Source organism: Coffea arabica, chromosome 5c (genome assembly GCF_036785885.1).
Source record: "Coffea arabica cultivar ET-39 chromosome 5c, Coffea Arabica ET-39 HiFi, whole genome shotgun sequence".
Lineage (NCBI taxonomy): Eukaryota > Viridiplantae > Streptophyta > Magnoliopsida > Gentianales > Rubiaceae > Coffea > Coffea arabica.
This window is the reverse complement of record NC_092319.1, coordinates 47,464,907-47,486,112: the sequence shown is the minus strand read 5'-3', so window position 1 is coordinate 47,486,112 and position 21,206 is coordinate 47,464,907. Positions and strand designations below refer to the sequence as shown.

The window sequence follows — 21,206 nt, the reverse complement described above, 5'->3', positions numbered from 1 at the left end:
ACAGTCGCACAGTGAAAAAAATTGACGCCGCATGGTGACGGAGAAGACGTGAGGAGAGGTTCGTATTTTTCTTTTCCACACTATTCAACTCGTCCACGACACGAGAGACCCCAAATCGAAAAAAAGAAAACTAAAAAAAAAAAGAAATGCATAATAAACTTTTAGTTTTAATAGAGAGAGACGTAATCAAGCGTTTTGTTATTATTTCTTCACCCCTATTCATTATCCGATCGCCCAATCTTCCCCTCTTCCTCAATTCCTCTCTTCTCTCTCTCTCTCTCTTTCTCTCTCTCAAAATCCCATAACAGAACCCTAACTATTCAATTATATTTGAGTTTCTCCTTAATTTCTTAATTCATTTCTACAAATTCTTTATTTAATTGTAAAAATTGTTAATTTCCTATATTTTTTTTTTTTTTTTAAAAACTTAGGTTGTGGCGGTACAGAAATCATAGAAACTTTGTACATATGTTGATTGCAGTGATGACATAAACAACAAAAAGAGTTTTTGAGAAGTTTTTGTTGTTGGTGTTTTGAAAGTATTTACTGTGTGAGAGTCTGTGTGGGGGTGGAAATTTTGTGCTTGCGCGTGGCTTGGATGATAAGTGGGGAGGAAAGGCAAATAAAGAGAAGAAGACGAAGGAGAAGGAGAACATAAAGAGTGAAGAATTTTTGTTGGGATGCATTGATGAGTAGGATAACTAGGGGGTGTAGACGTTAGATTTTGTTGCATAGGTTTGGATGTTTTCGGAGTTGGGAGTGGAAAATGAAGACACGTTTGAGCAGGGGGGAGGAGTAGAGAGTCGGGAGAGAGCGAGGCTTTTGGGGCAATACAAGTTGTTTTTTGTGGTACAACTATATAAACCGACGTCATGCAGAGGAGGAGTTGCTTATTATCACTCACTAGTGCGGAGAAGCCAAAAAATTGCTAGAAAAATTTTAGGGTGTGGGTTCTATCAGTAGAGAGAGTCTTTGGAGATGAGGAATGATGGCCAGAAACCAGGTGGTGGAAACAGCGGCGGCGGCGGCAGCAGTGGTGGAGGCTTCATTCCTACTTCATTTAAGGCTCTTTCCAGTTACTTAAGGATTGTTTCTTCTGGTGCTTCCACTGTTGCTTCGACTGTAAGGTCTGCTGCATCAGCTGCTTCTGCCATTGTGGAGAGGGACTCGGATTCCTTCCATGATCAGGTACTCTTGTCAATGATTTTTTTTTTTGGCGGGGGGGGGGGGGGCGGTGGGGGTGTTGAAGATTAGCTGTATCTTTCTTTGATGGATATTCCAGCTTCTTAATGGGAAAAGTTTGGAACTTTGAGCTTGATATCGCTTAGGGTTCAAAAGTTGGATCTTGAAATGAAAGCATTGTCCCTTCATTTGGGGAATTGGAGTTTGTGATTTAGCCGTTTGATAAATAGTGGGCATCATCTGGATGTATTTGTGATTTTCTTATTTCCATGAATGGATAGCTTGTGTGGGTACTTGAGATTGATGTATTCTTGGTGTCAAGAATTAGATTTCTGTCAGTTTTTTATCCAAACTTGTTTTTCTATTCAAGGATGAGAATTTGGTCGGTTATTGAATCAAATGCATTTTTGTTTCAGGGATGAGAATTTTGTGGATTCTTTGACTAAATGAGTTATCTAATGTTTTGTGGAAATAGGGATCTGCTTGAAAATTGCGGGGAGTGCACTCTAGTACTTCTCATTATAAACCCACTCTTTGGAAATGATTGAGAAGTTGCGAACTGGGCATTGTTTGCAACTGCATGGAGTAGTATCTAATTTGTAAATGATTTTCCTGGATAAAGATTGTTGTCCTTGGTGGTGATAATTGTTAAACGCAACTTTTCTTGCAGTTCCACTCATAATTTGTTTCATATCCAGGAAGCAAGTAAATGGTTTTCTTTGCCCCCCCCCACCCCCACCCTATCATAGAGAGAGAAGTTCCCCAACTGCAGGTCTCAGTAAATAGCCGTATCTTGTACTTATGGGGTCGTATAGCTGTACTTGGACATTTATATTGTTACATTTCCTATCATTTTCTTTTCTTTGTTCTTCAGAATGTGAGATGGGAGGCTTAAACTTGCATGGCACATTATACCTCACTATGGAAGTTTTTGACTTGTCAAAAACCATGCTTTATGTTTTCTACTTTTCAGCCAATAGAGATCAATCCCATTGCAAAAATCTGTTGGTTGTGATGTATTATGGGAAGAAAACTGTAGCTTGAAACAGTTTGAAAAAAGAAGTATTTGTCGCTTGTGAAAAGTTAGTTCGTATCATATCATATTCTGCTATTATTTTGCTGCGTGGCTGCTGTTTGTTGACTTATATCGAAATACTTTGCCGACTGGCTGAGGGCTTACGTGTGAGGTGCTATGTTTTTACAACCCGACAAATGTGGACCTTTTTAATTTTGTTGAGCAGTTGCCGTTATTTTGTTATTTTGTCGTTTGGCGGTCATTGATCCATGTCGATAATCCGACAGAAATTGGCACATGGTTGACAAATCTATAATGTCGGGCAGTTCATTCTCAAGGGTCTTAGCATGTGTCATTAATTATTGTTTCCTGTTCACATGTTATTTTGAGGTTTTCATGTGGACTCATTTGGATGGCTTATGGTAGTTTCCAAGGTTTTGTGAGCCCTCGCTTCCTCTACCCATTAGGTGGTTGGGGAGTGGTAGAGTTCAATTTGATAAGTAAAGAACTTTAATTGGATGGTTTTTGCATTACGCTAAAGGTAATCTTAGTATTCTTTTTCTGCGTTTGTTGTAGAAAAAATATAGGCCAACCAAGTGCAGCTACCACTGCTGAATCTTGTGCTGGAGTGAAATTGCTCCGTCAGGACCTTATAGTAGGTTTAAAGTTTAAATTTTCTAAATGTATCATTGCTTGGGTTTCCCTTATTATCAATGTATCGGTGAATGCTTGTTGTAAATTTCGGTCCATAGCTAGTGATTATTGTTGGAAAATAATTATACTTTTTTTGTTTCCTGCAATTTATGCATGTGATGCTAATTAAGATTTAGGTAATTCTTATCCTCATTGAGTAACTCACATCAAGATGACTAATTCATTTATTATTTGTTTAGATTTTCAATTTACCCGATTAGGCCTACTCTTTGGGATGTCTAATTATACATTTCCTGTTTTACTGATATAGGTGCATTGGGCTGCGTTTGACAATTTACAATGTGATGGGCACATCACTAGACAAGTCCTTTTGCTTGGATTTCGGAATGGTTTCCAGGTTTGGGATGTTGAAGATGTGAGTAATGTACATAACTTGGTTTCGAGGCAGGATGGTCCTGTTTCATTCATGCAAATATTACCAAAACTGTTGGCCTCAAAACAGGACAGAGACAAGTTCGCTAACAGTCGGCCACTGCTCGTAATTTGTGCTGATGGTTGCTTTCCTGGAGGCAGTGACTTTCAGGAATGCAGTTCTCGTAGTGGGACCATCCATTATGGGCATGAGTTACCAAATTGTAGTGGTGTGCCTACTGTTGTTTGTTTCTATTCCTTGAGATCACACTCCTATGTGCATCAGCTCAAGTTCAGATCAGTTGTTCATTTAGTAAGGTGCAGCTCTAGAATCATTGCCGTTCTACAGGCATCACAGGTATGTTAGGTTCTTTAAGCTGCTTTGGTTGACTCTTTTTCTGTATGTGTTAACTGCTATAATTTAATCACAGATACATTGTTTTGATGCTGCAACTTTGGAAACGGATTATAATATTCTTACAAATCCCATTCCATTGGGTTGTGGATCTGGATGTATTGGCTTCGGACCTCTTGCACTGGGTCCCAGGTGGATGGCTTATAGTGGGAGTCCAGTAGGTAACTCAAACTCTGGACATGTCAGTCCCCAACAACTTACCCCTCCTAGACTTCCTAGTCCTGCATCAAATGGGAGCCTGGTTGCACATTATGCAAAAGAATCAAGCAAACAGCTAGCCGCTGGTTTAATGACTCTTGGAGATATGGGTTATAAGAAGCTTTCCAGGTATTATTCTGAGCTGTTGCCTGATGGAAATAATTCACAATCAGGGAGTCCTCGACTGAGTGGGCATGGAGTTGCTAATTCCCAACTGCATGATGTGGAAAATGATGGAATGGTATGTTCCTTATTCTCATATAGGAATATAGTTATGGTGCTAATTATCTGACTTCAAATCTGATGTTGGAGTTATTACACATTATGCTACTTTTTAGTCTTAATTTGCTTCAAGAGACACGAAGGAATATATTTTATAGTAGCTAGCGTTCTATTAGTCCTTCAAGGTTTGGATGCATTTGGTTAAATGGTGATCCTTTGCCTTTCATGTTTTTGTACCATTTTGGATTTGTATAGGTCGAGTAAATAATAGCATCAGTATCAAGCTTCAGTTTCTCAGCTTAATATAATTTTTCTGGAGAAATAGCGCATTGATTGTGTTTTAATAGGTATTCACAGCTTGGGATATTGTTCACTAACTTTCTCCATTTCCAATTTAACAGGTAGTTGTCAGAGATATTGTTGAGAAGACTCTTATCACTCAATTTAGGGCACATAAAAGCCCCATCTCCTCATTATGCTTTGATCCCACTGGTACTCTTTTGGTGACAGCCTCGGTTCATGGTCATAACATTAATGTTTTTCGAATAATACCTAGACATACATCTGGAGCTGGTTCTGGGGCCTCGTATGTTCATCTTTACAGGCTGCAACGTGGTTTTACTAATGCTGTGAGTGCTGTTGTACAATAGCTGTTTCATACTGTTGATAATGATTTTACTTTTAGTTTGTTGACATGTTAGTTAATGTCTTCCATTTTCTCATAATTCCTTTTCAGGTTATACAGGATATCTGTTTTAGTAGGGACAGTGAATGGATTTTGATAAGTTCTTCCAGAGGGACAAGTCATCTTTTCGCAATATCTCCTTTTCTTGGTTCATCTGGAATTCAATCTGCTGATGTTTGTTTGAGCTCAAAAGGCAGCGGATTAGGTATTATGATGAGATCACCAGCTTGTTCAACTCCACATTCTGGAGCACAGGTTTATGATCAGCAGTGTTTCCGTACTTCTGATCCTCCTGTAACACTCTCTGTTGTGAGCCGAATAAGGAGTGGAAATAATGGCTGGAGAAACACTGTAACTGGTGCTGCTGCTGCTGCTTCTGGAAGGATGAATTCTCCAGCTGGGGCTATTGCAGCTGCTTTCCATTACTACAAAGGCAGTGATTCGTATTTAGATACCAGCTTTTTGAAGACTAATTGTCACCTGCTGGTTTTCTCTTCTCCTGGTTGTTTGATTCAATATGCAATGCGGGTATCTTCTGGTTTAGATTCTCTGACGACAATGCATGAACTAGGCATGGGACGTGACCCGTGTCTTGAGAATGATGCAAAATTAGTGGTGGAGGCTATGCGGAAGTGGAATATTTGTCATAAACAAAACTGTAAAGAGCGAGATGAGAATGTTGACATCTATGGTGAGAATGGATATTACGATAGCAGCAAGGTATTTCCAGAAGGAATCAGAAAGAAGGGTGTTTACTCTGAGGCTAGAGACACGGTCTCGAAGGATAAGATGGCTTCTGAGGAAAAATACCACTTGTATATATCTGAAGCAGAGCTGCAAATGCATCAGCATCGGGTTCCATTGTGGATGAAAGCTGAGGTACATTTTTGCTTTGTTGGCAATGAGTGAAGATTACCTTTGCATTGCATATCTGCCGTGTAAGATTTCTTTTATTCATGTATTGTTGCTGGACAGATATATTTTCAGACCATGGCAACAGATGGCATTAATACGAGTGAGGAGAGTGCCTTTGAAGGAGAGATTGAGATAGAAAGAATACCTACTCGAATGATTGAAGTGAGTTCAAAAGAACTAGTTCCAGTGTTTGAATATCTTCAAGCTCCCAAGCTTCAACCTGGAAGGTGCATTTAGATGCTTATTACTTTTTATTTTTATTTTTATTTTGAGCTGTGTTGGTTTTGTTGCGTTATTTGTAGAAACATATTATTCAGGATGATCCAGTTTGTGCTTTTGTTAATGATTTTGTGTAGATATGTTGTAGTTTACTCTGTAAGCATAAGTTTTGGCTGAGGTCTGGATTAGTATGATTTTGTGTATATGGTTTTAAAATTCTTTCTGACAGTATAAATTGGTATAGTTTCGTCCAGTGCTTCTGAATCACGCATCTCTTGTTATTCAGGCAAGTTTTAAATCGCAGCAAGGATAGACAACTGCTGTATCAGAGATCTGGAATGTCTGAGAACAGAAAGCTTGCCTACATGGGCAGTTCTGGTTCATTAGATTCCATGAGTGGGGGATTAGCTGTGACCGAACTGCACAATGGTGCTGAGGAAACAGGATGGGTTGGTCTTCAGGTGCCAACAAACACAACCAAGGGTTTTGTAAATACTGCTGATTACTCCAAAGCAAATGGTCGGCTTGAGATTGTAAATAATAGAGAGAGCTCTGTGACAGAGACACAATTTAGCTTCGTAAATAATAGTATAGGTGTGCTGACATCGGAGAATCAATTTGAAGGTAGTGGTGATGAGGTTCTTTGAAGGTAATTTTTTTCCTGCTCTGAAATTGCATTTGATGTCTTTGTTCTTGTTTGACGACACAAGCATTTGGCCAAGTCCAGCTTGTTATCAGAGGTCTTTCTTTCTTTATGTTGTTTATTTGTTCCCAGGTCTTTTTGACACGTGCATCAATTAATTCTGGTGTTGTGTGCAGTCTTTTTTTTTTTGTTGCTGCATTCATGCTTCTAAAAATTTTTTCTTCATCCTACTTCACCATGTTTATAGGCAAATTTAAAAAGAATTGGCTGTCTTTTTTCTGCCCATGCAGTTGAAATTATAGTTCCTTACATATTTCCACAGGTGTGAAGCTATTCTTTTATTCTCCTGGAACGTTGTATGATAGTGAAGATGTTCGGAAGAGCGAGGCAAATGGCTTTGATTGCGATCTAGGATTGATGATAATGTGTTGTTTTGTTTTATTGCTGCAACTTTGTATATAATAGACTCGAAACATATGTTGGCTAGTTACGATTTGTAAATAATAGCATCATCTTACAGCATTTTTTGCTCTCAAGGGCATTACCTAAATCTTATTTAGTGATGCGCGGCGCCTGCGTTTTTATGTTTTGAAGTAGGTGTTTTCTCATATAACCCCGAGCTTTGAAGAGGGAAAAGTGCATTTTGTTAAAACATCCTGCAGTAGCGTTCTTAGACGTTGAGTTCAGCTCCGAATTGGGCCGAGGTTGGCTTCAACTTGGCAGAATGGCATTACTGGAGGACGAAAGTTCCTCCGGATGTTTTGTAAATTGAACTGGAATATTTAAGTTACTCCAGTAGCATGGGTCAACACTTTTTATGCTCTTGTTAGATGCCTTAGAAAAGCTTGATAGATGTAGGCATGAGTGATTTTAGATGCGAAATCCAGCTTAAAAAAAAAAAAAAAAAAGAGAGTGAGAAATGTAACCTGAAAAAAATAATAAAAAACCACATGTATATTACCAAAACATACATCAACCATGGGTAAAAGGGATCTAAACACCCTGCACAGGTTCGGGGGAACAAAACATGGAGGAAACGGAGAGGACTGGAGAAGTTTCTATTTGAGCAACTGGGAATATGGATTTGGTGGACTTGCAGAATCTTAGAGGAAGAGGTCTTTCATTTCCTCGCTTTAATCCACGCTAGCTTGTTCCAGACGTATGCACTCGGCAGTTGATCACTCTTAGTTTCTCTAAACCTGGGCATGCTACATTGTGGTGGCTGCAAAATTATTGGAACCTCCGAAGATTAGTCAATTTCATCATCTGTAGGTTAGGAAATTGGAAGTACAGAGGAATGTGGAGGATTCTATTTCTGACTTGAACTTGTGGAAGACTCTCTTGTCACACGGGCTCTGGAAGGCTTTCTATTTCGTCAAGACGTGAATGCTGCTCTTCTGCAAATTTTCATCGTATCATCATCAGCGATCCTGGTCGGGGGAGGCCAACTTCCAGACCTGACAAGATAATCTGCAGTGTCATTAACTCCACTGGAAGGGATTATGTTAAACCTTTTATTCAATCAGTTTCAGTAAAACCAGCTACCCGCCCGGCGTGAAAACTAAAAGCTGCCCCAATAAAATGTCCGCCTTCCATCTACAAAGCTTGGTAGCTAAAAAGTGACCCTTAATCCACAGGAACAACACCCTTGTCGACCATTAGCCCAAACTGACCTTTTCCAAGCCTTTTGAAAGGCTTGATTCTTTTGTATGAAGAGTTAAAAAAACGGACGGGGTTATATAAGGTTGGAATTTCATTAGCAGAGGGTATTGTTAAGTTTGATTCATGAAAACTTATTACAAGCAACTTCAGAGTTTGAAAATTTCTTCGGCTACCCAATTTGTTTTAATCCCTCGGTTGAATATTTGTCAGGCCACTTTTTTGATTATTGCTGAAGGAAATGACTAAAGTCCTTTCAATCTTCTGCACCATGGAGCTCGTGTCTGTTTAATATTCCTATGTTAATTATTAGTAATACGCTTAGAGGATGACAATTGGAAATGGGAGGCCCCTTACCCTACCGGATGGAAAACCTCACTTACTTTGAGAGTCACAAATGAGAGGGGGTCTAACTTGAACTGATGGCAAATCGTTGTGCGCTTACCAGTCAAGAACTAGAAATATAGTTACACCATATGTCATTTAGATGGGTTTTTTTTTTTTTGCCTTCGGAGATTCTCCATTTGGAAAATGCATCTAAAACTTCCTCGAACATAATATACAAGTACTAATATCATGAGCAAATCATGACACCAAAAGAAAGAATGTGAGAGCTTATATATGCTTCTTGTCGTCCCCCTTTTTTTCCCCAATGAGATGGTATTAGCATGATTTCTTTACCAAGAAAAGGATGAGCACAATTCAGTAGATGACAAAGTTGACGTCCCAACTCTCTGCCAAAAGAAACCTTTTAAAAGAAATTGGCTAATACACTAATTACATACTCGAGTAAATTAGATTGGACAACCTAATTTCTCAGAAAACAAAATATAGTCTTCCTGTAATTTTCACTCCAACAGACCAACAACCAAACCCCCAACCCCACTCTTTGCAGTCATCTCCCCTGGCAGTGGCTTGTAGAGTATCTCAAACTTGGAATTGGTCAGTCGTTTTCCATTTAGAAACTCTGTTTCCGTCAAACCCCAAACCACATATGTTTTCTCAAACCTTGCTATGCTTCAAAACTTCATGTGGAGGCAAAGCCAAGCAAAGCAACAAACAAACAGCAACAAATATTCAACAAACAATACATTACATTTACATCTCCCTGCTTCTTGTGTATCAATACGCTTGTGCCCTGTCTTTCTCTCCTCTCCTTTTGTTTCAACTTCCCTTCTTCAAAACCAAGCCAAAAGGCCGCAAAAACAGGTGCAGATTCTTGTTTCCATCTCAAGTCTTTTTCCTTCAAACAACTCTTCTCTGCCAAAATTAATATATATAACCGCCTGTAAACCTTACATGTCTAACCAATATGCTAAGCAAGGTTAGGTGACTGATAACAACCCTTAAAATAACCTTCCTTTCACTGTGTCTCTCCTTCATGGGTTTTTGCAATCGAACTCAAAAGTTCTTCTTGGGCCATTGCCTGATGAGGTACTAGCAAGCTTGTGATTGAGGGACGTACCAGAAGTGGGGGGAGACTTTTTTTTTTTTTTTTTGTGCAGCATTGTGTTCTCTTCTGGTTTTTCTGTATTAGTTTCCAGAGCCACAATGCAGCTTCATATATCGCCGAGTCTCAGGCATGTAACGGTGTTACCAGCAAAAGGTTTTAAAGAGTTCATCAAAGTGAAAGTTGGATCAAGAAGATTTTCATATAGGATGGTCTTCTATTCACTTTTGTTCTTCACATTCCTCCTCCGTTTCATCTTTGTGCTCACGGCTGTGGATAATATCGACCGAGATACCAAGTGTTCATCGATTGGTACATTTCTTTCCCTCTCCCTCCCTCTCTCCATCTCTCTCTCTCTCTCTCTCTCTCTCTCTCTCTCTCTCTCTCTCTCTCTCTCTCTCTCTCATACACACACAGAAGACGAGAGACGTGCATCATTTAGAATAATTAAAACATGAAAAACACTTGAGGACCCGCCAAGGCTTCAGTTTGCAAAATTAGAAATGAACCCAAATTTTGTACGTTACTGAATGCCTAGATTTCAGCATTAACGTTAAACTCTTGATTCAAAAGCCAATCCAGGTTTTGCCGGGACAATTAATAAAGAGTCAGTAATGTTGCCAAAAACAGAGACATTTCACATGGAATATAGTTGTTTTTACATTCTTGATACACCCACTGGAGAAATATCCTTTGTCTAGAGAAAAGATATGTAAATTACCGTGGTAGGGTGAACAGGGAGTTTTTGCTGGTTATTAGATTTGCCATTCAGTAGTAGCCTAATCAGATGCATGAAAACTCAGCAGAAACCCACTAAAATCCCCGGTGTTAAATTAACCAGGTAAATTATAAAAAAGAACAGAAAACTATAGTCACACAAATTTTTTGTACCATGATCTGGAGAAGCAACATGCAACAGGTCGCCCAGATTGGTCATAGGCATCTGTAGAATGGTTAATCCAGGCAATTGAAGGTGAATGGTTGATGAGAGTATGGCGTCAAGGAAGTGCCATAAATGGCTTTTATTGGTCATAAAAACCCGTAATACTACATATTCATATTGGAAGACAAATATTGCCATCAAATTGGCATAATGTAACAAGTTTTCCAGCACTCCATTTGATGTTCTTTTAGGAATGGCAAAAATCGCTGAATACCAAGTATCAGAGCGATTTTACTGCAGTCAAATAGCATCTGGAACCTAGCAATCAGGATCCACATTCAATCATGCTGCCATAAGATGCTCCTCCTTTCACAGATACAGCTAGAAAAACTATTTGGATTGAAGATTATTTAGAAAATGTTTTTGAATTATTTACTATAACAAATTTTATGTGAAATAGGAGGGTTGTTGGACAGATAAAAAGGTGGTGGGAAAATGTGATTAGGGAATAACATGTAATGTTTCCAAATAATATGCTTTCCATACAGATATTAATGCTTCTGGCTATCAGAATACAGTGTTCTTTCTTCATCAGACTGATGGTAAGTATTGCATTACCTTACAACTTTACCTTGCCATTTTAGGTTGCTTGGGGAAAAGATTAGGACCAAGGATTCTTGGAAGAAGAACTGAATCAACTGTAATTCCCTAACCTTTCTTTTGTCGAGATCATTATATGCTTACTACTCCTATGTTCTGATCTATTAATTAAACTTTTTTTTTTTGGTCTCTTAGGTCCCAGAAGTGATATATCAAGTACTAGAGGAACCTGTAAACCAAGATGAGCTACAAGCAAGGCCCCAGATTCCTCAAACACTGGAAGATTTCATGGCTGAAATAAGAGATAGTAGACCAGATGCAAAGGCATTTGCGCTGAAGCTTAAGGCTATGGTAGTGTGCTCCCTTCACATCAATCAACAATCTACTTAAACTTCTGTCAGAAAGTACATTTCTACGTATCAGCTTAACAAAGCTTAAAGAGCTTTTTCTTATATCCCTTTTTAAAATTCCTCAACTGCTAGTATCTGTAAAATCATGTCCTGAATAGTTCAAGCATCAGAAAAGTTTCACAAGTAATACATTTATACGTATCAGCTTAACAAAGCATAAAGAGCATTTTCTTATATGCCTCTTCAAAACTCCTCAACTGGAATTTTTCAGGTGAAGTATCAGCAAAGTTTCACAAGTAAAATATCACCTATGAAACTAACACCGCCATTTTGATAAAAAACAAGCATCATGCCATATTCCTAGACTAGGGCAGAAAGTTAAACCAAGGCAGATAATGCAACTAAGGCGGTATTATTGAGTCCCTAAACTTCTGCAGATTTGCATCTGACTTAACAAATGGAAGCTTCTTCAAGATTTCATTGTTTCTGTAATATTATTGATCACCAAGATGTAATCTCATCTTTCTCCTAACTTCGTACAGGTCACACTCCTTGAACAAAGGACAAGAAATGCAAAAATTCAAGAATACCTCTACCGGCATGTGGCATCAAGTAGCATACCAAAACAGCTGTACTGCCTCACACTCAGATTAGCAAATGAGCACTCTAGCAATGCCAATGCTCGGCTCCAGCTCCCATCACCAGAGCTCATCCCTGCCCTGGTTGATAACTCATTTTTCCACTTTGTTCTTGCCTCCGACAATGTACTTGCTACCTCAGTTGTTGCATCATCACTTGTGTACAACTCATTGCACCCTGAAAGGGTTGTCCTCCATATAATCACAGATAGAAAGACATACTCTCCAATGCAGGCATGGTTCTCATTGCATCCTTTGACTCCAGCGGTCATTGAAGTTAAAGGGTTGCATCATTTTGATTGGTTGACAAAGGGGAGGGTCCCAGTGCTAGAAGCAATGGAAAAGGATCAAAAGGTGCGGTCACAATTTAGGGGAGGGTCATCAGCTATTGTGGCAAATAACACCGAAAAGCCTTATGTCATTGCTGCAAAGTTGCAAGCGCTCAGTCCCAAGTACAATTCACCAATGAATCACATAAGGATACATTTGCCAGAGGTAAAGTTTTTAATATCTGACAGCCTGTAGCCTAAACTTCACAAGACCTATGGTCTCACAACTATCAACTTAATTGCAGTTGTTTCCCAGCCTCAACAAAGTGGTCTTCCTAGACGATGACATTGTGATTCAAACTGATCTTTCACCTCTATGGGACATTGACATGAGGGGGAAAGTAAATGGAGCAGTGGAAACATGTAGAGGAAGGGATAAGTTTGTCATGTCAAAGCGATTCAAAAGCTATTTGAACTTTTCTCATCCACTAATAGCAAAAAGCTTTGATCCGAATGAATGTGCATGGGCCTATGGCATGAACATCTTTGATCTTGAAGCTTGGAGGAAGACAACCATAAGTCAGACATACCATTATTGGCTAGACGAGGTAATTAAACTTCAGATACACCCTTAGCATGCCTATGCTCTTATTGTGGAAAGGTCAAAGGTACTAGAGGATATCTTTTGCATTCTGAATAAACAGATGACTATTTAAAGAATTGGAAAATTATCCTAATTGCTGAGAGAAAGATCAGAAATTCGTTGGACCATTAAAACAATGAGGAAGCTGAGACTCAAGCATTTCCTAATTTTTCTTTTTCCCCTGCAGAACCTGAAATCAGACTTGAGTTTGTGGCAACTAGGTACATTACCTCCAGGACTTATAGCATTTCATGGTCACATCCACGTTATTGATCCCTTCTGGCACATGCTAGGACTTGGATACCAAGAAAATACAACCATTGAGACTGCTGAAAATGCTGGTGTCATCCATTTCAATGGCAGAGCGAAGCCTTGGCTAGACATAGCATTTCCTCAACTTCGGCCGCTATGGACCAAATATATTAACTTCTCTGACAAATTTATCAAAAGCTGTCATATTAGAGCATCTTAGATTGGATTTGACTTTTCCGACCAATTTGTAAATGAGTGATAAAAACAGGATCACCAATTCCCTATGGCAAGGTGATTACATCTTGAGTTTCAACTCAATGACTTCTTGTTCCTAAAAATTTTGTTGTTCAAAGAATATTATATATTTCTTTAGTTTTTGGGAAATACGATACAAATTTTATCACCTGCAAGGCCCTTCCCAACCCCTGCACAGTCACCATCTCCCCGATTTTTATGTTTTCACCTATTACTGCTCTCGGGAAAAAACCAAGCTGCAAGTTTGCATTCTTTTGTTGACTGCAAGATATGAAATCAACATCTCATAAAAACTCATTTAAGAGCATACACTCGAGGAAAATGAACAACATAAGAAAGGGAAAGAGGGAGGGTGGGGTGGGTGGGGGCATATACTATCAAGTGTCAATTCAACAACAACAAGCGCAAATCATCTGCGCATTTTTCTGTAAATCCATAAAATCACAACTTTTATGCTCCACAATTTAAGCACTTGAAATGCACTCACTTTTTCCCAGTTGCATGTGACATCAAATTCTTCAAGAACTTTGCAGACTTGGTAATTGGTGAATTGATAGCCATCAAATTATACAAAACCGTCTCAACTTCAGTAATTGATGGCCGAGCTTTAAAGCTGGAAACCACCTTCATTTCTCCATTTTCTTCCACAAAAACGTTCCATCTCTCACCACTTAATACCCCATCCCTAACACGCTTAAAAATAACACCTTTTCTCTTACTCAAGATCCCTCTTACCTCCAATCCCATAAAAGAATACACCACTTCAAAAGAACCAACAAAGCTACTCAATTCACCAAAATCACTCTCCTCCTCAAAAGCCCAGCCGGGATTGAAAAGCACCACTGGTTTAGGATAAAGATCGTCAGTTATTGTCTTCAAAACCGCCAACTGTGAAGCATCTGGCGCCAAAAATACTGCCACGTCAGTAGAACTCAAAGTTCTTGTTTCCTCATTGTATACTGATGAAAGATCAGAATTTTCAACAAGAATATATCCATTCTGAGAGTCAAATACTTCATTGGCAGCTTCTTTCAAGCTTTGATTGGACCAGAAAATAAGAATTTTGACTCTTGTGCCTTTTCGTTTGATGGGCATATCTCCAAAGACTTGAATAGCGAGTTGACTGAGTGAAGAAGGTGAGTCATCAATGACTGGAATTTCCATCCGAAATCTGGGCTGCTTTAGTTTCTTGAGTTTTCCCGCGAGTTTGGGGTTGTTCAAAGGCTTCTCCAACGTGGAGGCAAGACAAACCTTGGCCTGGAGGATGGCCTCCTCTTTGGAAGTTGGGGGAGTGGCTGAAGAAACTGAACACTTTGGGGATAAAGAGGGTGTTCTTGGTCTATGATGGGGCTTTAGGGGAACAATGAAGAGAAGAGAATGGTGATGCTGCTGTTGAGTTGGGGCAAAGGAAATGAGAGGGAGAGTTTCGATTTGTTTGTAGCTGAATGGAGTAATCGTAGCTCTGCTAGCCAGTGATACACTCATTTGAACGAGATAGGAAGCCGTTTTTAAGGTGCTAGTATTTCACTACACCCCGGCAGGTTGAAGAAGAATCAATAAAGTATGGGAAGCAACAAAGTAGATAAGATTGCACGGAAAAAAGCGGCAACCTCAGAATACGAGTCCCAAACAGCAGCCATGAGGCACAGGAAGTCCATTTGGCCTTGGGTTGTGGTCTTGACTCTTGACTTGTCCAGGACCTTCGGGAAGCGTTTGACGATGGAGGATTGCTGGGACCTACTCGTTCCGCTGCAAAAACTAAAGCCCTTTGCTCGACACATCCCATGGCCTAAAAGGACGAAGGAGGTTTCAGCCCCACTTCCGGGCAACCAGGTGCTCATTTGATCCAAGGAACTTCCTCCTTTTTCGTGTAACTCATATGGGCAACTCGCAAATCTCACCATGAAGTCCATTACTGTTGGAGCCCAAGTATTTTTCAAAGCTGGGATTACTTATTAACATTAACATGCAAAACCAGCAGTACTTAAATTTCAAGGAAACGAGAGTCTTTAGCAATCCACCAAATCCAGTTACATTGTCGAGCAAAAACTATTACAGTCGTGAAATGCCAAGCTAAATTAAGAACTAGACCACAAAGTTGGAAGCACTATGCCAAGCTACATTAAATTGAAGTCCATCTAAGCACTTGCTTGCAGTTGGAAGCCTTTAGCCTCTGGCTTAGGCAACTGGTGGGCGAAGCACATGATCCTGTGAGGTATCAACAGCAGCAGGAGGCATAAACTGCCACATGGCAACTCCAGGGTAACTGATGATGGGTACCAACTTGTTCCCAGGTGCTTGACCCTGAGCAGCAAATGGTGCAGGCATGGTAGGAGGTGGCATGAAGCTAGCTTGGGTATTCACAGTCTTCAGTTGTTGCTCCAGCTTTTCCTTCTCACCCTTTAGCCTCTGCTTTTCATCCCGAAGCTCATTCTTCTCAGCCTACACAAGTCAATCAATTACATGAAAGACCATAGACTGTTAATAGGTGCATTACAGCACAGAGAAAAATGAGCTTCTCAACTGCACAAGTTAATCAACCACATATAGACCATAGACTGACAATAGGTGCATTAAAACGTAGAGGGAACAAAGAGGAGAAAGCATTGATCTGATTTAAGGTCAGCAAGCTTACATCCAAGCGTAGAAATGGGGAATAAGGTGGGGGTGGAGGGGCAGGGCGAGAAAAAGACAAAATAATGGGATAAAGAAACGCCCAACACTGGTAAGACAAAATTTTACCTTCAGTTCTTTAATCTTCTCCTGAAGACTTAGATTTGAGTCCTTCAGCTTCTGGGCTTCAGTACGCAACTGAGTCACTATTCGAACAGCATCAACCAGAATGGCAGCCTTGTCTGTTTTGGGAGGCCTTCCAGGATCAAGCAGAGCCCCCAATTCCACAAACCTGAATGATGGATTAAGTCTTTGTCAGAGACTTGGTAGAAAACGGTGAGAAGCGTAGAATAAAAGATATCAAGTGTGCGCACTTGTCATTTAGCCTATCTCTCCGTTGTTTCTCCCTGCATGCTTTGGAACTTGTTGAAGCGCATGATTCAGTTCTTAGCCTGCAATAAAGGTATTAGGAAAAAGTGATGACCAAATAACTCATGGGTTCAATAAGAAATCTCTTATCCAACAGCCTTCCAGCATATATTTGTGCTCAGTCCATCTTCTTCCAATCACAGTCCAGAAATGTTAAACTAACCACCCCAGTTTAAGCTTTAATAACCTAGAATTTCACTTAGCTATTGCAAATAATATGTCCCACACTAGGTTAAATGCTAATATAACCTACAATAGCAAAAAGAACCAATTACAGCTACTAAGCAACACTTGGGAACCAAAATTGTCTTTAACATCTAATTGCAATAAGATCTGTTCCAGTACATAAAATTGAGCCATTCAACTTTCATTTATATGCACAGCCAATAATTTGTAGCCCACAATCCAAACTCATTCTCTTGTCATTTCCCACATCTCATTTACTTAGTGCACTCATTTCTACTACTGACTGTCACTCAATAGCAAAAATGAAAAACATGAAATATGAGCACTCCAAAGCAAGGAAAAAGGAACTTTCCATGAGCATGCTCCTTTTAATTTTATCAAAAAAGGAGAAAAGGCAAAGAGGAGAAGAAAATAAATGGTTTTTTTCCTTTTTTGTTTTTGGGTTGGGAAGGGGGGGCGGGGGAGGGATCTCACAACACTCAAAAGGCTCTTAGCTTGGCTAAATTTACTCCAAATCCCACTGAAGTAATTATAGATTCAGCATCAACTTAGTCGAATGGTGTAATATAAACTTCAGAACTACTTCACCGTTTTCTGGAGCCAGTTTCCTTTGGGCCATCTGAATCCCCAAGCGAGCCATCAATCTCCACACTGACAATAGATAAACAGGAATATCAGCTGAAAGATGCAAGAACTTTAAAATTAAAAAAAAAAAACACTCACGCAAGAATAAAACTAAGCAAAACACACACTAAGCTCAAATTGTAGTTCTCTGTGGCTGCTCCAGCCAGGGTGTGACCAGCTCTCAAAAATTTTTTTTTTGTTATTTTGGGGGTGGCTGGGGGGAGGGGGGGGAAGGCGGGGGAAGAAATCATGCACAACACAACAGAAGGCAGACACCACACAGACAAATGGAGAAGGACAGTAGAAATCAATCACTCGGTAAATACCACTGAACACAGAAAGCGGATCCATACCCTGTGGGCAATATCACCTCAATCCCTCCAACATAATAACAAATTCTTAAGTCAGAAAACTCTAACTTCTCTCCCTGATACGTTCAGTCAAATGCAAAAAAGTTGGCCACCAAGAAAAAGGTAAATGTTCAACTTGCAATATGTCAGTCATATTATCATAAAAGCTAAAATCCAAGCAATCTCTTTTTGTCAGACCTGAAGCCTCAGAATTCAACTTTTATTCTTCTACCAGTTTAGCAGATATATTTCCTAATTACTGAAGTGAGCAAGCAAAGAAATATTTGAGAGCAACTAATTGCAACAGAAACATCAAGCGAAGTTCTTCTGGAAAACTTGCGTGATTACCTTACCAGGAAATGCCAATTATGTCAGTAGGAATCAACTTTAGTAACTTTCTCCAAAAAGACTTTAAAAAAAACCAAGTTTTTGCAAAATTAGAGTACAATTTCACACAAAAATTCTACTCATCATTTTTCCTACTCGACACTTCTAAAGAATAAAGAACGAATTTTCAAGACATCAATGATCAATACCAATTGGCACTCCAGACAAGGAGAGGAAGTAGGAAGTTTTTTTTTTTTTTTTTTTGTGGGGGGGGGGGGGGGGGGGGGGGGGGGGGGGGGGGGGTTTGGGGGCGCAATCAGAAATCAGCCACTGCCAAAACAGTGAAAAAGAATTTGATAAAATTCCTCAAATGCCAAATGAGAGCCAAAAAGGAACCCTAAAGCCTTAATCTTTAAAACATGAAATTTTCACTCTAACCTTCTATCACAAGAATATCCTGATTTCAACACATTAACCATCAATCAAAAAAACATAAGAAACAAACACCCGGCAATAGAAACATATAAAACACCACCTAAACAGTTTAAAAAATAAAATAAAATAAAATAGTCAGTAAAAGTCAAAAATTCCGAATGCGAGCCAAAACAGACCCAAAATCATGGTCTTTACAACAGGAGAGAGGCAAATTCAAGACCAAACGAGTATGCATGAACACCGTGTCCCCCATTCACTAACAAAAGAAAAGCACTTTCCCACATCAGAGATAAAGAGTCCATAAATTCTGAAAGGGAGCCAAAAAGGGACCCCAAGTCCTAATGATTGCAGCAAGATATAACGTAAAACCAGAGCAATTGAGGTATTGGACAAAGCCCTAGTCCCCAATTCAGAACAAAACCAACAAAAAGCTCTCAAGTCAAAACACAGAAAAATTAAGTAGGATTGAAGGGTTTTTCAGCTATACCTAACATTTGATGAACCATTCAAGGTCTGCACGGGCCAATTAAACCCTGAAGCTGAAGCTGGAAAATTCCCATCAGGCACAGCAATATCTTCAAACGCGTAATCGTAAAGCCAGTTGGTGTTTTCCGGGGAAACCATTTCCGATCAATTCCCTGACACGAAAATGTTTTCCGGTGGAAAAAAGAATATCAATTGTTGAAGATAATTAAACAAGACTGATGAGGGGCTTTATTCTCTGTGTTTTTTCCAAATATGCGTGGGGTAGGCTGGGGATGGGGGGGTAGACGAAATTTTGGGGGAAATCAGGAATTATTTTAGTTTTGAAGCGGGGAAAAATGGATTCTGACGACTGATGAAATTAATACTGGAATTTTTTATTACATAGCCCCCCAAGAAAAAGAAAAACAAGAAAAAAGTGGCCGAAGAATCCTACGTGTACTCAACTACACGTATGCTGGCGCGTTTTTCGTGCGTGGTTTACTGTCGACTGAAGGCGACTTGGGCTTCTCGTCATTTTAAGTGAATTCAATTCAATCCACGGACTTTACTCATTGGGCCCAAAGGCCAGTTTCAAATCTCCGTTTAAGCCCGCTTGTCCAAATGTTTAGTTGAAAAATTCAGCTCAAGCGTATGCTCATAGTTGAAGTCACTCGACTTTGCGTTGAAGATTTTTATTTTTATTTTTTTATGTGTAAGTGTGAAGTTTCGAATTTAAAATTTCTCATTTACATTCTCTTTTTCGTATCATCCAACCTATCTCTCTCCCAGCTAAAGAATTTAGTTGCTTGTAAGGTTGTACTTAGGTACAAATATGTTGCAAAAAATGTAAGCACTATAGTACTCGGGTCTACAAGATCATAAAGTGTACCATTGAACAAAAAAAAAAAAAGATCAAAAAATGTATGCGCCAAAGTATTCAGGTCTACAATATCAAGTGTACGTAATTTTTTTTTTTTTTGGGGCTTTACAATATTGAATACATCAAAAAATTGAACTTTGCTAAAAAAAAAAATAAAATAAAATAAAACTTCCCAATTTGTGTGGGGAGGAGATTAATCTATTTTACTCAAAAAAGTTGGATGATGATGTCTGGTTAATCTCATCTTGCGACTGCAAAGATGTTAAAATCCTTCCTGTAATAAGAGCTTTTGTTGGATATTTTGCAAATTGAGTAATTTATGCGTCTTCATTAGTTGGGGCTGTGCTGTCGCGAGTAGTCTGACTGATTCCATAACTTGATAGTTACCAACAGGTCCGGCGATCAGCCTTCGTGTATTACCTTGCGCTGTGTATTCTTGAGATAAAACTCTATATAATCTTAGGAGATTAGTCTAGCCTTTTGGTTAGGATGCCCCTAAATGGAAAAAAGAAAAATTAGTTGGGGCTGTTGTTACATGTACGAGTTAAGAGTACAGTTGGCAAAATGATTTTTATGTGACGGTGCCCTTCCTTCAAGTTTCAACGTCACATTGCACTTCCAAGCCAGAAAGCGCCAAGTTGCCACGAAAAATCGTAGTATAATTTCAAAGCCAAAAGGTCAAGGACAATGATATAAAGTTGTCAAGCATCGATGCAATATGTGATTTACCACCTTGGTAGGCTTCAAATTTCTCATTTTAGAGCCCCTTTACCATTTTCCCCTTCCCTTGCACTTTTTTTTTTTTTTTTTTTAATTATCCGGAATTGAACAGAAAGAGCATCGATAATAGATTGAAGTGGGATGGTGATGGTTTGACACGTCAACTTGGCATTGGCAAATGTTGATGCTGCTGGAAATGGCAAAATGATTGAATATGAATGGCCCAAAAAGCACTGCAAGCTACGCCCACATTTTGGTGGGCCCAAAATTTGACAAAAGATATGAAAGAGTACAAATAATTACGGGTGTGTTTGGATCCCTTGTTTTTGGGGCTGTTTTTGAAAAACTGTTTTTCACATTCCAAATGCTACAGTAAATGTGTATTTCCAAAACAACTCTAAAAACACCATATCCAAACATTATATCAAAAACAACTACATATGTATATTTCAATTTGTATATTTCAATTATGTATATTATATATATTATATTATATTAATATAAATTGAAATATACAGATTGAAAATTATATATATATTATATATTATATAAATATTTATATAAATTAATATTATACATAATATTGTATATTATACATAATATAATATAATATATATAA

At 39.0% G+C, this 21,206-nt stretch overlaps 4 protein-coding genes across 4 annotated transcripts; 2 read left to right on the top strand and 2 right to left on the bottom strand.

The window, feature by feature from the left end:
• The first annotated feature begins 203 nt into the window (after positions 1-203).
• Positions 204-7,122, top strand: LOC140007870 (autophagy-related protein 18f-like). The gene is made up of 8 exons (XM_072051399.1): positions 204-1,188; positions 3,162-3,620; positions 3,694-4,116; positions 4,499-4,726; positions 4,834-5,661; positions 5,758-5,924; positions 6,203-6,565; positions 6,882-7,122. The coding sequence occupies exons 1-7, from the start codon at positions 979-981 to the stop codon at positions 6,561-6,563; spliced, it is 2,676 nt and encodes an 891-aa protein (XP_071907500.1). The 5' UTR covers positions 204-978; the 3' UTR covers positions 6,564-6,565; positions 6,882-7,122.
• A 2,239-nt stretch (positions 7,123-9,361) lies between these two features.
• On the top strand, positions 9,362-13,706 carry LOC113688944 (probable galacturonosyltransferase 12). The gene is made up of 6 exons (XM_027206771.2): positions 9,362-9,980; positions 11,196-11,251; positions 11,347-11,502; positions 12,044-12,634; positions 12,714-13,016; positions 13,239-13,706. Exons 1-6 carry the CDS (start codon positions 9,770-9,772, stop codon positions 13,521-13,523), a joined length of 1,602 nt encoding a protein of 533 aa, XP_027062572.2. The 5' UTR covers positions 9,362-9,769; the 3' UTR covers positions 13,524-13,706.
• On the bottom strand, positions 12,433-15,429 carry LOC140007869 (uncharacterized). Its single transcript, XM_072051398.1, has 2 exons — positions 14,046-15,429; positions 12,433-13,819 (listed from the first exon to the last, which is right to left on the bottom strand). Exons 1-2 carry the CDS (start codon positions 15,041-15,043, stop codon positions 13,651-13,653), a joined length of 1,167 nt encoding a protein of 388 aa, XP_071907499.1. The 5' UTR covers positions 15,044-15,429; the 3' UTR covers positions 12,433-13,650.
• Positions 15,430-15,547: 118 nt separating this feature from the next.
• On the bottom strand, positions 15,548-19,366 carry LOC113688946 (transcription factor ILR3). The gene is made up of 5 exons (XM_027206773.2): positions 19,010-19,366; positions 17,375-17,437; positions 16,546-16,623; positions 16,301-16,463; positions 15,548-16,000 (listed from the first exon to the last, which is right to left on the bottom strand). Exons 1-5 carry the CDS (start codon positions 19,144-19,146, stop codon positions 15,737-15,739), a joined length of 705 nt encoding a protein of 234 aa, XP_027062574.1. The 5' UTR covers positions 19,147-19,366; the 3' UTR covers positions 15,548-15,736.
• Between the last annotated feature and the right edge of the window lie 1,840 nt (positions 19,367-21,206).